This window comes from Urocitellus parryii, chromosome 4, assembly GCF_045843805.1.
Source record: "Urocitellus parryii isolate mUroPar1 chromosome 4, mUroPar1.hap1, whole genome shotgun sequence".
In the NCBI taxonomy this organism is placed as follows: domain Eukaryota; kingdom Metazoa; phylum Chordata; class Mammalia; order Rodentia; family Sciuridae; genus Urocitellus; species Urocitellus parryii.
In genome coordinates, this window is record NC_135534.1 from 8,180,758 (window position 1) to 8,192,788 (window position 12,031).

The 12,031-nt window shown below is 53.1% G+C and overlaps 1 protein-coding gene and 1 pseudogene across 3 annotated transcripts; one reads left to right on the forward strand and one right to left on the reverse strand.

The window, feature by feature from the left end:
• Positions 1-576: 576 nt before the first annotated feature.
• LOC113188338 (small ribosomal subunit protein uS5 pseudogene) lies at positions 577-5,560 on the reverse strand (annotated as a pseudogene).
• A 98-nt stretch (positions 5,561-5,658) lies between these two features.
• Men1 (menin 1) lies at positions 5,659-11,718 on the forward strand. Of its 3 annotated transcripts, none has more exons than XM_026396415.2 (10): positions 5,659-5,704; positions 6,081-6,541; positions 7,455-7,663; positions 7,828-7,956; positions 8,255-8,295; positions 8,378-8,465; positions 9,057-9,193; positions 9,584-9,719; positions 10,142-10,306; positions 10,503-11,718. In XM_026396415.2, coding segments are annotated over exons 1-10 (1,851 nt in total). In that variant the 5' UTR covers positions 5,659-5,702; the 3' UTR covers positions 10,986-11,718. The 3 variants fall into 3 exon arrangements, with proteins under 3 accessions (XP_026252200.2, XP_026252201.2, XP_026252202.2); XM_026396416.2 differs by having other exon boundaries at positions 5,661-5,716; XM_026396417.2 differs by lacking the exon at positions 5,659-5,704 and adding an exon at positions 5,731-5,806.
• The last annotated feature ends 313 nt before the right edge of the window (positions 11,719-12,031 follow it).

Here is a 12,031-nt window from a genome sequence, read left to right on the forward strand (position 1 = left end):
GGGAGCGGGGGGTGATGGGCAACTTGTGCACATTGATACAGCAGGAGTGGGAGCCGTTTATTGTAGGACCGGAGGGGTATATGTACATTCCACACAGCTTATCTAATTAACATAAACTAGATACAGCAGTCAACCAATAAGGAATCTCCACACTTAATGGCTCCTTGGCCTTACTTCACAAACCACTCCCTCTGGCAAAATGCCAGGTGCCATCCTGACTTGTTTACAGACTCTAACAGTAGAGGGCAGCCTTGGAGGCTTCCCTGGGCACCCCTCTGCCCACTCAGGTACTTTTAATTCGAGTTTCTATGCCTAGGCAGGACATGGATCCTGGAAACTGGTCTTCCCCGGATACAGAGAAGGGGCTGGGCTGCCACCATCTGGTTGGTAATGGGGTTGGAGGCTGGGTATGGAATTCTAGGATCTGATAGGAGCCCAGGCTGGAGTCAGACAACCTGGGTTCTAGTCTGTCTGTGCAAGTTACCTGGCCTCTATAAGCCTGTGTAAATGGGAATCATAAAACCCATGTCATGGTGAGCTTTAGTGAGACAGTGACATAAAAAGCTTTCAGACCGCTCAGGAAGTGTTTCTTCCACCTATTGGGGGACACAGGCCCAAAGAGAGGACTTGTGCTGAGACTGAAGCTACTCCTCACCCAACTGGGAGAAAAGCCTCCTTCCCTGGCACCCAGCAATGAGTTAAGCAAAGCACTTTCAGTATTCCAAATTTCGACACCTTTGAAATGTTAATTTTTCCCAACATTTTATATTTTTGGTGCTGGGGATTGAACCCAGGGCCTTGGGCATGCGAGGCAAGCACTCTACCAACTGAGCTATATCCCCAGCCCTTAAAGTCATTTTAATGACAATAATATGCAAATATTTTTTGTAACTGAATTAGAGACTGGATTCCCCTTTGTCCCATAAAATGACTGTATGATGTTCCTGTGTGCGGTGTACCATGCATGTCCTGTATGAGTGGTGGGAAGAGGCCCCTGCCTGGCCTCCCTGCCGCCAGGAGCAGAAATCAATTTGGTACTCCAAGACCTGCCAGATCCCTGCCTTCACACTTGACTGGCTCACCAATCCCCCCCCTCCCATGTGTTGAGACCAGAAGAAGGGGTCACGCCCTTTATCCTTAGAGGTCAGGTTCACTCAGGAGACTCGGGCTTCCCAAGTTCTGCATGTCTGGGTCATCCTGTGGCCCATTCCTGCCCCTCAGCCCCTGATAGCTGCCATGTGCCCTATGTAGATGATGGTCCATCTCCAGCAAACTCTCTTGGTCCTCATCCCTTTCTCCAACAGTCCTACCCTCCTTGAGGTCTCGGCTGTGCCCCCCACTTCCCTGCAGACCTTCCTCCTCCTGGAGGAGGTGGTGAGGGCACTTTCCTCAACCCTCATCACCACCTACGTATGTCCTCATGTCCTCGGAATGGACATGCATGTGCTGAGGTACCAGCTGCTTACCAGCTTCCCAAGACTCGGTGTGAAAGAAATGGAAATTACCATTAGTAATTTTTATATTGATTACAAGTTGAAGTAGCATCTTTTCTTTCTTCCTTTCTTTGTTTCTTTATCAGTACTAGGGATTGAACCCAGGGGTCCTCTACCATTGAACTATATCCCTAGCCCTTTATAGTTTTTATTTTGAGATAGGATCTCACTAAGTTGTCCAGGCTGGCCTCAAACTTGCTATCCTCTTGACTCAGCCTCCTGAGTCACTGGGGTTTCAGGTGTGTATCACCATGCTCATCTCAGCAAGTATTTGTTGACATCTCTATGTGCCAGATATGTTCTAGGTACATGAGACACATTAGAGAAGAAAACGCACATGTTCCCTGTCCTGTGAAACTGATATTTTGGTGGTAGGAGGTAATTACACTGAGTCAGTTATACTGGATGCTAGAACAGTGGTTCTCATCGTAGGGCTATTTTGCCCCTCAACAGACGTTTGGCAATGTCTGGAGTCAGTTTCAGTTATGACACTAGGCAAAGAGTGCTATTGGCATTGAGTGGGGAGAAGCCAATAGATCTGGGCAGGGTAAAGGTGTTGGTGGAGGAATTTGGATCACACAGTGTGATTTGAGGTAGAATGGTTGGGTCTGCTGGGTTGGCCTTGTTGAGAAGGTGACATTTGAGCAGAGGCGTGAAGGAGGAGACTGATGACACTTGGAGAGCAGCTGATGACTGATTGGGCATCTTACTGCACTAGGAAAACTGGTGCAGCCCTCACCTGTGCCTGACTTCTCTGCAGCTATGGTGGCTCACTGTCCATGCTCCTGGCAGAGCCAAACCTGCACGGGGAGCCCATTCCCCTCACTCATTCAAGGCCATGGAGTTCTCTATGAAACACGCACAACCTTCCTCCACCCTCTTCTTCTCCAGTTGTCATACTTTTCTACTTCCCATTGATGTGAAGGTCACTGGGAGAGTCCTGTGTTAGCCCAGTCTCCAATTACTCTCTTCCCCTTTTTCATGAGCCCAAGCACATCAGACTTTTTTTTTTTTTTTTTTGTACCAGGGATAGAACTCAGGGGCACTCGACCACTGAGCCACATTCCGAGCCCTGTTTTGTATTTTATTTAGAGACAGGGGCTCATAGAGTTGCTTAGTGCCTCGCTTTTGCTGAGACTGGCTTTGAACTCGCAATCCTCCTGTCTGGGCCCCACAAGCTGCTGGGATTATAGGCATGTGCCACTGTGCCCGGCCACCCCATCAGACTTTTGCTCCTAAACTATTCTTAATAAGGTCGTCAGGGGCTTCCACAGTGCCACTTACTGCTCAGTCCTCCAGCAGCCGCTTCTGCCACTGTGGATCACACTTCTGCCTTTGTACTTGGTCTTCTTACGTCTTTCAGGTTTTTACTCAAATCCCCCCTTCTCAGTGAGGCTCTTTTCAGGCATCCTAGCTAAAATTATAACCTCCCAGGCACTTTTTTTTTTTCAGGTTTCATTCACTTTCTTTCCCTTTTTTTTTTTAACCTTTATCCTTTATTTATTTATTTCTATGTGGTGCTGAGGATCGAACTCTGGGCTTTGCATGTGCTAGGTGAGTGCTCTGCCACTGAGCCACACCACAGCCCCCTCTTTTCCTTTTTTTGATGTTGGGCATTAAACCCAAGGGCACTTTATCACTGAGTTCCATCCCTAGTCCTTTTTATTTTTGAGACAGGGTCTAAGTTGCTTGGGGCCTCTCTAAGTTTCTGAGGCTGGCTTTGAATTTGTGATCCTCCTGCCTCAGCCTCCTGAGTCCCTGGGATTGTAGCTGTGTGCCACTGCACCTGGCTTTGCTTGATTTTTCTTGTATAAATACCCTGTGTTGAAGCCACAGGTGGAGCCTGGATCTTCTGCACAGAGTCTCTGGTAAGGATTTTCACAAGGTGATGAATTCCTGATAGGAAGACCTGGTGAACACAGTCTTTTTGCAGAGATTGGGGTTCAGGAGTTATATGTCTTGGAGATGGCATGGAAGATTGCCTTGGCAAAATTGCCCAAGGTGGCAATGCAGCCCCTGGCAGAAGTGTAGCAGTCACCAATACCAGCAGCAGCAGCAGCTTCTTGGACACAGGGGCTGAGATGATGCCAGTGCCTCTGGGGGCAGGGATGGGACACACCCACACAGAAACACAGTGGCTTGTCACCTGGCAAGGGACAGTTTGGAGCTTGCCCATCTTGTTCCCCCAGTAGCCTCTCTGCACAGGAACAATGGGGAATTTGGTCAGTATGATGGCCCCCTCAGAGAACAGTGGCTACCTTCTTGGAGCACTTAACTCCCAACCCTATTGACCAGTGCAGTCCCAGATAACAATAGATGCCTGGCACCTGGTCCCCTGGCCAGCGCAGGTCTGCTTCTGCACAGGCATGAACTTGAAACTTCATCCTTGGGTGATGCCCTCAGAAAAAAGTCAATGACTTCAGACTCCTTGATGGGCAGAAAGAAGAGCTAGATTTCCATGGACTAGATCTTCAAGTCTTTGGCCAGGGATCTCAGCTTGGTGACTGGCATCCACTCCTGATCCTCAGCCTTGCCTCAGCCACAGTTTCAGCCCCAACCCCTGCCTTGGAGGAGGTTGCCAAAGCTTCTGCAGCAGCTGCATCCCCTCAGACTTAGGCCAACTGGGATGGTTGGTCACCCAATTTGCCAGTTTTTCCACCAAAGTACCTTTTCTCTTCCAGGATTCACTCCAAAATACATGGTATTTAGTTGTCTTGTCTCCTTAGTCTCTAATTTACAAGCTTCTGGATCTTTCCTTGTCTTTCATGATCTTGACACTTTTAAGAAGTACCACTAAAGTATTTTTTTAGAATCTCCCTCAATTTGAGTTTGCCAGGTATTTTCTCATAATCAGGCTAGAGTTATGATTTTTTAAATTTGAACTAATTTATTACATTTCTTTAAATTTTAATGTTATATATGCAACAGAATGCATTACAATTCATATTACACATATAGAGCACAATTTTTCATAACTCTGGGTGTACTAGAGTCACATCCTTTGTGTCTTCATACATGTACCTAGGGTAATGATGACCATCACATTCCACCATCTTTCTTACCCATATGGCCCCTCCCTTCCCCTCCCTCCCTTTTCCCCTTTGTCCCACCTAGAGTTCATTTCATCCTCCCATTCCCCCCTCCGTTATGAATTTTGAGAGGAGAAAATACTACAAATAATAAACAGGACAGGAACTTAATCTGGTTATTCACTACTTTATACCCAGAGCCCAGAGGGAATGCCTGAGTTATTGGAGGACACACATACACATTTATTTGTTAACTGGGCGTGTAATCCTAGCTATTCAAAAGGCTGAAGTAGGAGGATGGCAAATGAGACCAGTCTGGATAACTTAGCTAGACCCTGTTTCAAAAATAAAACAAAATAGAAGGGGATGGAGGTGTAGGGCAGGGGAAGAGTGCCCCTGGTTCAATACCCAGTCTGGAGGGAAAAAATCCATTTCTTGAGTGAATAAACGAATGAATGAATGATGCTGTAGAAACTTTTTAGTATTGTTTTCAATGTCACTAATATAAATACTGTCCTAGCATGCCTATTGTTCTATAGCTCTTTTCCTGCAATGGTATGCCCTGAAGACCCATGTAGGAAGCTCAGAGCTACCTACTTCACTCTCTTTTTTTAAACTTCTATCCTAATATAAATAACTGCAGAGGTTCTTTCAATGTTCTCTGCCTGTTAGATTTTTCTCATGGTCAGAATGAGGCGAGAATTATTATACACGGAGTAACATGAGACGTGCGTTACTGGACATTGCTAAATTTTCAACTACATGGCTGAACACATACACACCCCAGCAGTGTTTAAAAGTACCCGTTTTGCTCACATCTTGCCCACCTACAGCAGCGCAAGCACCCGCTCTGGCACTCTGGTCACGCCGGAGACTACATTTCCCACAAGGCACTGCGTACCCTATTCCTTTCCTGAGCTGCGTGGAAAGAGAAACCAATCCCCGAGGACCGCGGGAAGGTGGTGCCACCTCCCTTCCTACCTGCCTCCCGGATGTCCGGACTAGCGGACTACCTTTCCCACAAGCCACCACGGCCATCCTGGGTGCCACCATTTCAAGACTCGGCGAGGGCGGGGCACAGCCTCGGACTCCACTTCCCGGCAAACTGTGCGGCCCGAGGGGGCGGGACTCCATTTCCCAGCAGGCTCCTGGCGGCGGGTGCCGCGGTGCCTTGTGTGGGATGTAAGCGCGGAGGTGGGCGCGGGGGACCGAGGCCAGGACTCTCCTTGGGATTTAGGGGGGCTGGCCTGGGAGCGCCTTCCGGAAGACTCTAGGGGCTCGGGGGTACGGTCCCAGGAAGGAGGCGGAGCGGCCTTTGGGGGACCTCAGAAAAATCCTTGGATTGCACCCCATCGGGGTTGGGGGTCCCAGGGTTGTAGGGGACGAGGAGGCCCTGCAGCCTAGACTGAGGGGTCTCGCCAACGAAGGAGGGGCAGCTGGTGGAGCGGAGGGTGAAGGGGGCAGAGAAGCAGGGGAGTTGCGGGGGTAGAACCTTAGCCGAGCCTGGGAGGGGGCTCTCCCGCCGAGCCCGACCCTTCCTCTCCCGGCTCCTTCGCAGGCCGCCGCCCGCCGCCATGGGGCTGAAGGCCGCCCAGAAGACGCTGTTCCCGCTGCGCTCCATCGACGATGTGGTGCGCCTGTTTGCTGCCGAGCTGGGCCGAGAAGAGCCAGACCTGGTGCTCCTCTCCTTGGTACTGGGCTTTGTGGAGCATTTTCTGGCTGTCAACCGCGTCATCCCCACCAACGTGCCCGAGCTCACCTTCCAGCCCAGTCCTGCGCCCGACCCTCCTGGAGGCCTCACCTACTTCCCGGTGGCCGACCTATCCATCATCGCTGCCCTCTATGCCCGCTTCACTGCCCAGATCCGCGGCGCGGTCGACCTGTCGCTCTACCCGCGAGAGGGGGGCGTCTCCAGCCGGGAACTGGTGAAGAAGGTTTCGGATGTCATATGGAACAGCCTCAGCCGCTCATACTTCAAGGACCGGGCCCACATCCAGTCCCTCTTCAGCTTCATCACAGGTTGGAGCCCGACAGGTGGCCAAGGAGAAAATGAATTTGGTCCACCTCCTCTTAACGCTGTGTGGTTTACAGAGCCCTTTGAGACCTGTAAGCCTTGTGAGGTGGGGCAGGTGTTAATTTTCCCTTGGCAGTTGTGGAAGCTGAAGCTCCAAGAGAGGATATGATGTGCCAAAGTCACAGAATGGCAGGGTTGGGACTGGAACCTGATCACTTGACTCCACATCCATTTACTGACCCTTGGCCCCTGAGCACTCCCAGCCCTGCCATTGAGCAGCCACAGGAGTCCTACAGCCCAGCATGAGGCACAGAAATGGCCACAGATTGGAGGTGGGAGAGAGAAAAAAGAGGGCTGCTTTGGAGACACTTAAATGGAATGATATCTATAAACCATTTTGAAAGGGAACAGATTATGAACTTGACCTCAAGAAGCTTAAGGCTCAGGGTTTGCAAAGAGTCTGTGCCAAGGCCCATGGATGCAGTTGCATCCTGGTGCCATGTTGAGCAGGAATCAGGTCATTTCTGGGCTTAACAGGAAAAAAATGTAGAACTAAATTAGGAATATCTCTTGGTGGGTGTGTGAAGTGTTGTCCAGAGTGCCCTGTTATAATTAATAGGTGTAGTAAAACAGGGAAATCTTTAATAAAAACAATATAGGGTCATAGAGAAAGGGAAGGGACAGGGTCAAAGTGGGTCAAGCTGTGGGAAATCCAGAAAAGTCTCTTGCTGGGGAGGGGGAAGTAAACGGGGAAGGAGAGGCTGTGAAGGAGGGCAGGCATCATCGAGGAATGAAGGGCAGGAGCACCTCAGGCACGGGCACAGGCTGGGGGGCTGTGGGAAGGGGCATCAAGAGCTGGGCTCGTTCTTCCAGACCAAAGCCCAGAGGACCCTTTTTCATTACTGTCCCCTTCCACAGGTACTAAACTGGACAGCTCAGGTGTGGCTTTTGCAGTGGTGGGGGCCTGCCAGGCCCTGGGTCTCCGGGATGTCCACCTGGCCCTGTCTGAGGATCACGCCTGGGTAGTGTTTGGGCCCAATGGGGAACAGACAGCCGAAGTCACCTGGCATGGCAAAGGCAACGAGGACCGAAGGGGCCAGACAGTCAACGCGGGTGTGGCAGAGCGGGTATTGTACCCCCCACCTTGTCTCCTTTGTTCTCTACTAGATTAAGCCATCCAAGGATTACACTTTGGGCTATACTCCCCTCTTCCCGTCACCACCTACATAGGGTCCCCAAAGCAGGCACAGGGTAGGCCATCATGAGACATCCAGTCTTGTCCCCTTTCAAGAGCTGGCTGTACCTGAAAGGATCATACATGCGCTGCGACCGCAAGATGGAAGTAGCCTTCATGGTTTGCGCCATCAACCCTTCCATTGACCTGCACACCGACTCCCTGGAGCTGCTGCAACTGCAGCAGGTAAAGGGTATGCCCAAGGGGCAGCCACGGACAAGGCTGGGCCGCTGTGGGGTCAGGGGTACTTTCCCTTCCGGAGCCTCAACTCTTTTGTAAGATGGGTGAATGATTCGTCATTCCCAGGGCTCTTGGGAGAGTGAAATTGAGACATGAAGGGGCTTTGACTCTGTTAAAGGGCTGGTTTGTGAATTTTGCCCTTTCCTACCTGGTGGGAGGTCCCTGCTGGTTCTGGATCACACCTTGACCTTGCCTGATATGCAGCTCCCCTTCCCATAGTTCATAACTCTTCTTTGGCCCCTAGAAGCTGCTGTGGCTGCTCTATGACCTGGGACATCTGGAAAGGTCAGTAGGGGGAAGTGGCCAGATCGAGCCTTGGTGGGGCCAGAGGGCTGGGTGGTAGCCTGGATTTCTGATCCTTTCCTAGGTACCCCATGGCACTAGGGAACCTGGCAGATCTGGAGGAGCTGGAGCCCACCCCTGGCCGGCCAGACCCACTCACCCTCTACCACAAGGTGAGGGCATCTCAAGATGGGGCATAAAGGAGGCCCCAGAAATGACTGGGGTCCCCTTTTTTCTGGGGACAGGGAAGATTCATGAAAAAACTTCGTGAATTCAGGAGTATTGCCCACCTAGGTCCCACTTTGTACCAACCATGTACGTAATTGGCGTAATTAGGGTTGTTTGAGATGTGTTCCCCAGCCTATGACTGACAGAGGTTGGGTTGTTCCGGGAACTCTGCATTTTCTGCTGCCCCTCATTGTTCTTCCTGTGTCCTGTAGCAAAGGTCAAATGTGGTGGGAGCATTGGGGAGGGGAGGTGGGGCAGGGGGTCACTGGCCTTAGAAGTCTGATGTTTTGTGTAGAAGAGTGTGTAGGAAAGACCTGTCCTAGGTCCTATTCCTCCCCTCCCCACCCCTTGTTCTGTGGGGGTCCCCACTCTGCAGTCTGCCCCAGACTGGCAGGCAGGGGGTGGAGGTAAGGTTGGACTTGAGGAGGACTCGAGATCTTCCTTTCACCCCTTCTGGGTGTGACCTGATGGGGTGCTCATGCCAGCCCAGGCAGCTGGTGGCTGCTTCCCTGAGGCTTTTCTGCCCCATCCCCCAGGGCATTGCCTCAGCCAAGACCTACTACCGGGATGAGCACATCTACCCCTACATGTACCTGGCTGGATATCACTGTCGCAACCGCAATGTGCGCGAAGCCCTGCAGGCCTGGGCAGACACGGCCACTGTCATCCAAGAGTGAGGATCCCCCCAGTAGGGCCCCCAGCCCATCCCTTACTCTTCCTCCACCCAGTTTCCAGTCACTCTTATCCAGGCATGAGATCTGAGTCCCAAGCACTGTCCCCTCTCCATCCAGTCCTTAGGCAGCCAGTGCCACCATCACTCAGGAGGTAGGGATCTCAGAGCCCCTCCCTCCCCCTTCTGCCCAGTTGTTGATCATCCAGGGACCCACCCCTAGCTGCATGCCCCTCCTCACTTTTGCCCTGGGCTGGCAGATTCCATCACGTGGGGGGAATCATTCGTTCGTTCAGTCTGTGGATGACCCTGGAAGAGTCCTGGACTGCATCCTCCACCAGCTCCCTAGGGGTTCCCATGGCTGAGCCCCCACATGCCCCACTGCTCTCACAGCTACAACTACTGCCGGGAGGATGAGGAAATCTACAAGGAGTTCTTTGAGGTGGCCAATGATGTCATCCCCAACCTGCTGAAGGAGGCGGCCAGCTTGCTGGAGGCTGGCGAGGAGCGGCCAGGGGAGCAGAGCCAGGTGAAAAGGCTGGAACTCACCAGTATCCACCCTCCCATCATTGCAGTGCCCCAGCCATGGGACTGCATAGGCAGGACTGGGGTCTGGGCACTCAAGGTGGCCCAGAGAAGAGGCCTCTATTCCCTTTTGCTGTAGCTGAGGTCCTGGGTCTGGGCTTGAGGGAACCAAGGTGTTTCACAAGTTTCTACCCTGTAGGCGGAAGCCTGTCTCTTTTATGGCCAGGGTCTCACTTAGGGTAGGATGGAGATAAGGGATGGTGCCCTTTCCTCCATTCTGGCTGAGGACTGGCTTTATTTTAGGAAGGAAGTTCTAAGATACTCCGACCCTGGCTTACCTTTGCAGCCAGGGCTCTGCCTAGGCGCTGTCCTGACCTGCACCTTGTGCTAACAAAGTTTGACTGTGACCTTTCTTCCCCTGCCTAGGGTACCCAGAGCCAGGGTTCTGCTCTCCAGGACCCTGAGTGCTTCGCCCACCTGTTGCGATTCTATGATGGCATCTGCAAATGGGAGGAGGGCAGCCCCACGCCTGTGCTGCATGTGGGCTGGGCCACCTTCCTTGTGCAGTCCTTGGGTCGCTTCGAGGGACAGGTGAGGGCGACTGGGCGTTATAGGGACTGACTGCAGCCATGGGGAATTAGACCTTTGTGGCCCAGAGGCCATACCTGCCCAGCCATCTGGGTGTAGATGAGACTAAGACCTGCAGATGGCTTGGCAGAAGTTGGACCTTGGTATTCCAGCCAGTGGTCTTCAGCTTTCCCCCAGCTTGCTCTCTTCACCCACCCAGGTCCGGCAGAAGGTGCACATAGTGAGCCGAGATGCGGAGGCAGCGGAGGCTGAGGAGCCATGGGGTGAGGAAGCCAGAGAAGGCCGGCGGCGGGGCCCCCGGCGGGAGTCTAAGCCCGAGGAGCCACCACCGCCCAAGAAGCCTGCTCTGGACAAAGGCCCTGGCTCAGGCCAGGGTGCAGGGTCGGGACCGCCCCGAAAGCCCCCAGGTACAGTCCCCAGCACTGCGCGGGGTCCTGAAGGTGGCAGCGCAGCTCAGGGGTCAACTCTCCCGTTGTCACCCCCGCCGGAGGGCCCGGTGCTCACTTTCCAGAGCGAGAAGATGAAGGGCATGAAGGAGCTGCTCGTGGCCACCAAAATCAATTCGAGTGCCATCAAGCTGCAACTCACAGCGCAGTCACAAGTGCAGATGAAGAAGCAGAAGGTGTCCACACCCAGCGATTACACTCTTTCTTTCCTCAAGCGGCAGCGCAAGGGCCTCTGAACTGCTTTGGACTTCTGAACAGCTCACAGGGACCCAGGCCCCATCCTCAGTCTGAGGGGAGACTTCTCCATCCCCACACCCAGAGGCCAGGCTCCGCCCCCAGGCCTCACCCCTACCTGAAACTTCAGGTCCCAGATTTACAGACTACACACCCCGGCACCGAACCTGTGACTTGCTCCAGCTCCCAACCCAGGACCCTGGCCTGGTGGTTAGAATGTAGGTCCCATCTTCCAGAATCCCAGCTGGCCAACTGGAATCCCGGCCCCATCTCCGAATAAAGTGCTGACCCTAAGCCAGACGGTGTTGCTCAGGGTTTCTCCCAGTTCCCTTAGCCCAAGGAGCACATATCCTGCCTCCACCCTGGGACGAAGGACCCTACTCAGCCCCTGGGAATACGTTTCTGTACTTCAAAACTCCATCCCTTGGGAATTCAAATCCTCAACCCCAAAGAGCTTAAGTCCCGTTGCTAGAATTTGGGAATCCTATTTTCCTCTCCTCCCTGTCCCCAGAGTCCACGAAGCTCCACCCCTAGCTTGTGTGGACGCTGAGCCCCGCCCTCTTCCTGACCAAACTGGCCCTAGATCAGAGCCATGGGGACCTCTTCCGACCCTCTGGGAACCTCCCTAAGGTTCAGTCTATCTCTGGGGAACCAGGAGGAAATCTGCAGGGGGTTGGGAGTGGGTGAAGGGGGCCTGATCTCTTCCTGTTTTGTACATAGATCTATTTTTCAGTTCCGAGGAAGATGAATACATTTTGTTAAAAAAACACGTGTCAGTGTTGCATCTGGGAAATTGGGGAGGGCCGGGAGGTGGGACGGCCCGTCTTTCCTCTGCCTTCTTCTGGCTCTGGACTTTGCGTTCCCACCTGTAGAGCGCGAGAAACCGGTGCCTGGGAAGGATCCAAGCTCCGCCCGGGTCTCGGGACTTCCCCGCGCTGCCAGGGCCTGTCCCGCGGGCGCCTCCTCCCGGCCGGGCGGCGGGGCATCCCTGGCATGGCCCCGCCCCTGGGCCCCGGCCCCGCCCCCGCGGCCTCGGAGCCACCGGCGC

Excerpts from the sequence above, each read along its gene's own strand:
- Men1 (XM_026396415.2), top strand. Across the intron at positions 9,194-9,583 it reads ACGGCCACTGTCATCCAAGA|CTACAACTACTGCCGGGAGG; the intron begins GTGAGGATCCCC and ends CTGCTCTCACAG. Across the intron at positions 9,720-10,141 it reads GGCCAGGGGAGCAGAGCCAG|GGTACCCAGAGCCAGGGTTC; the intron begins GTGAAAAGGCTG and ends TCCCCTGCCTAG.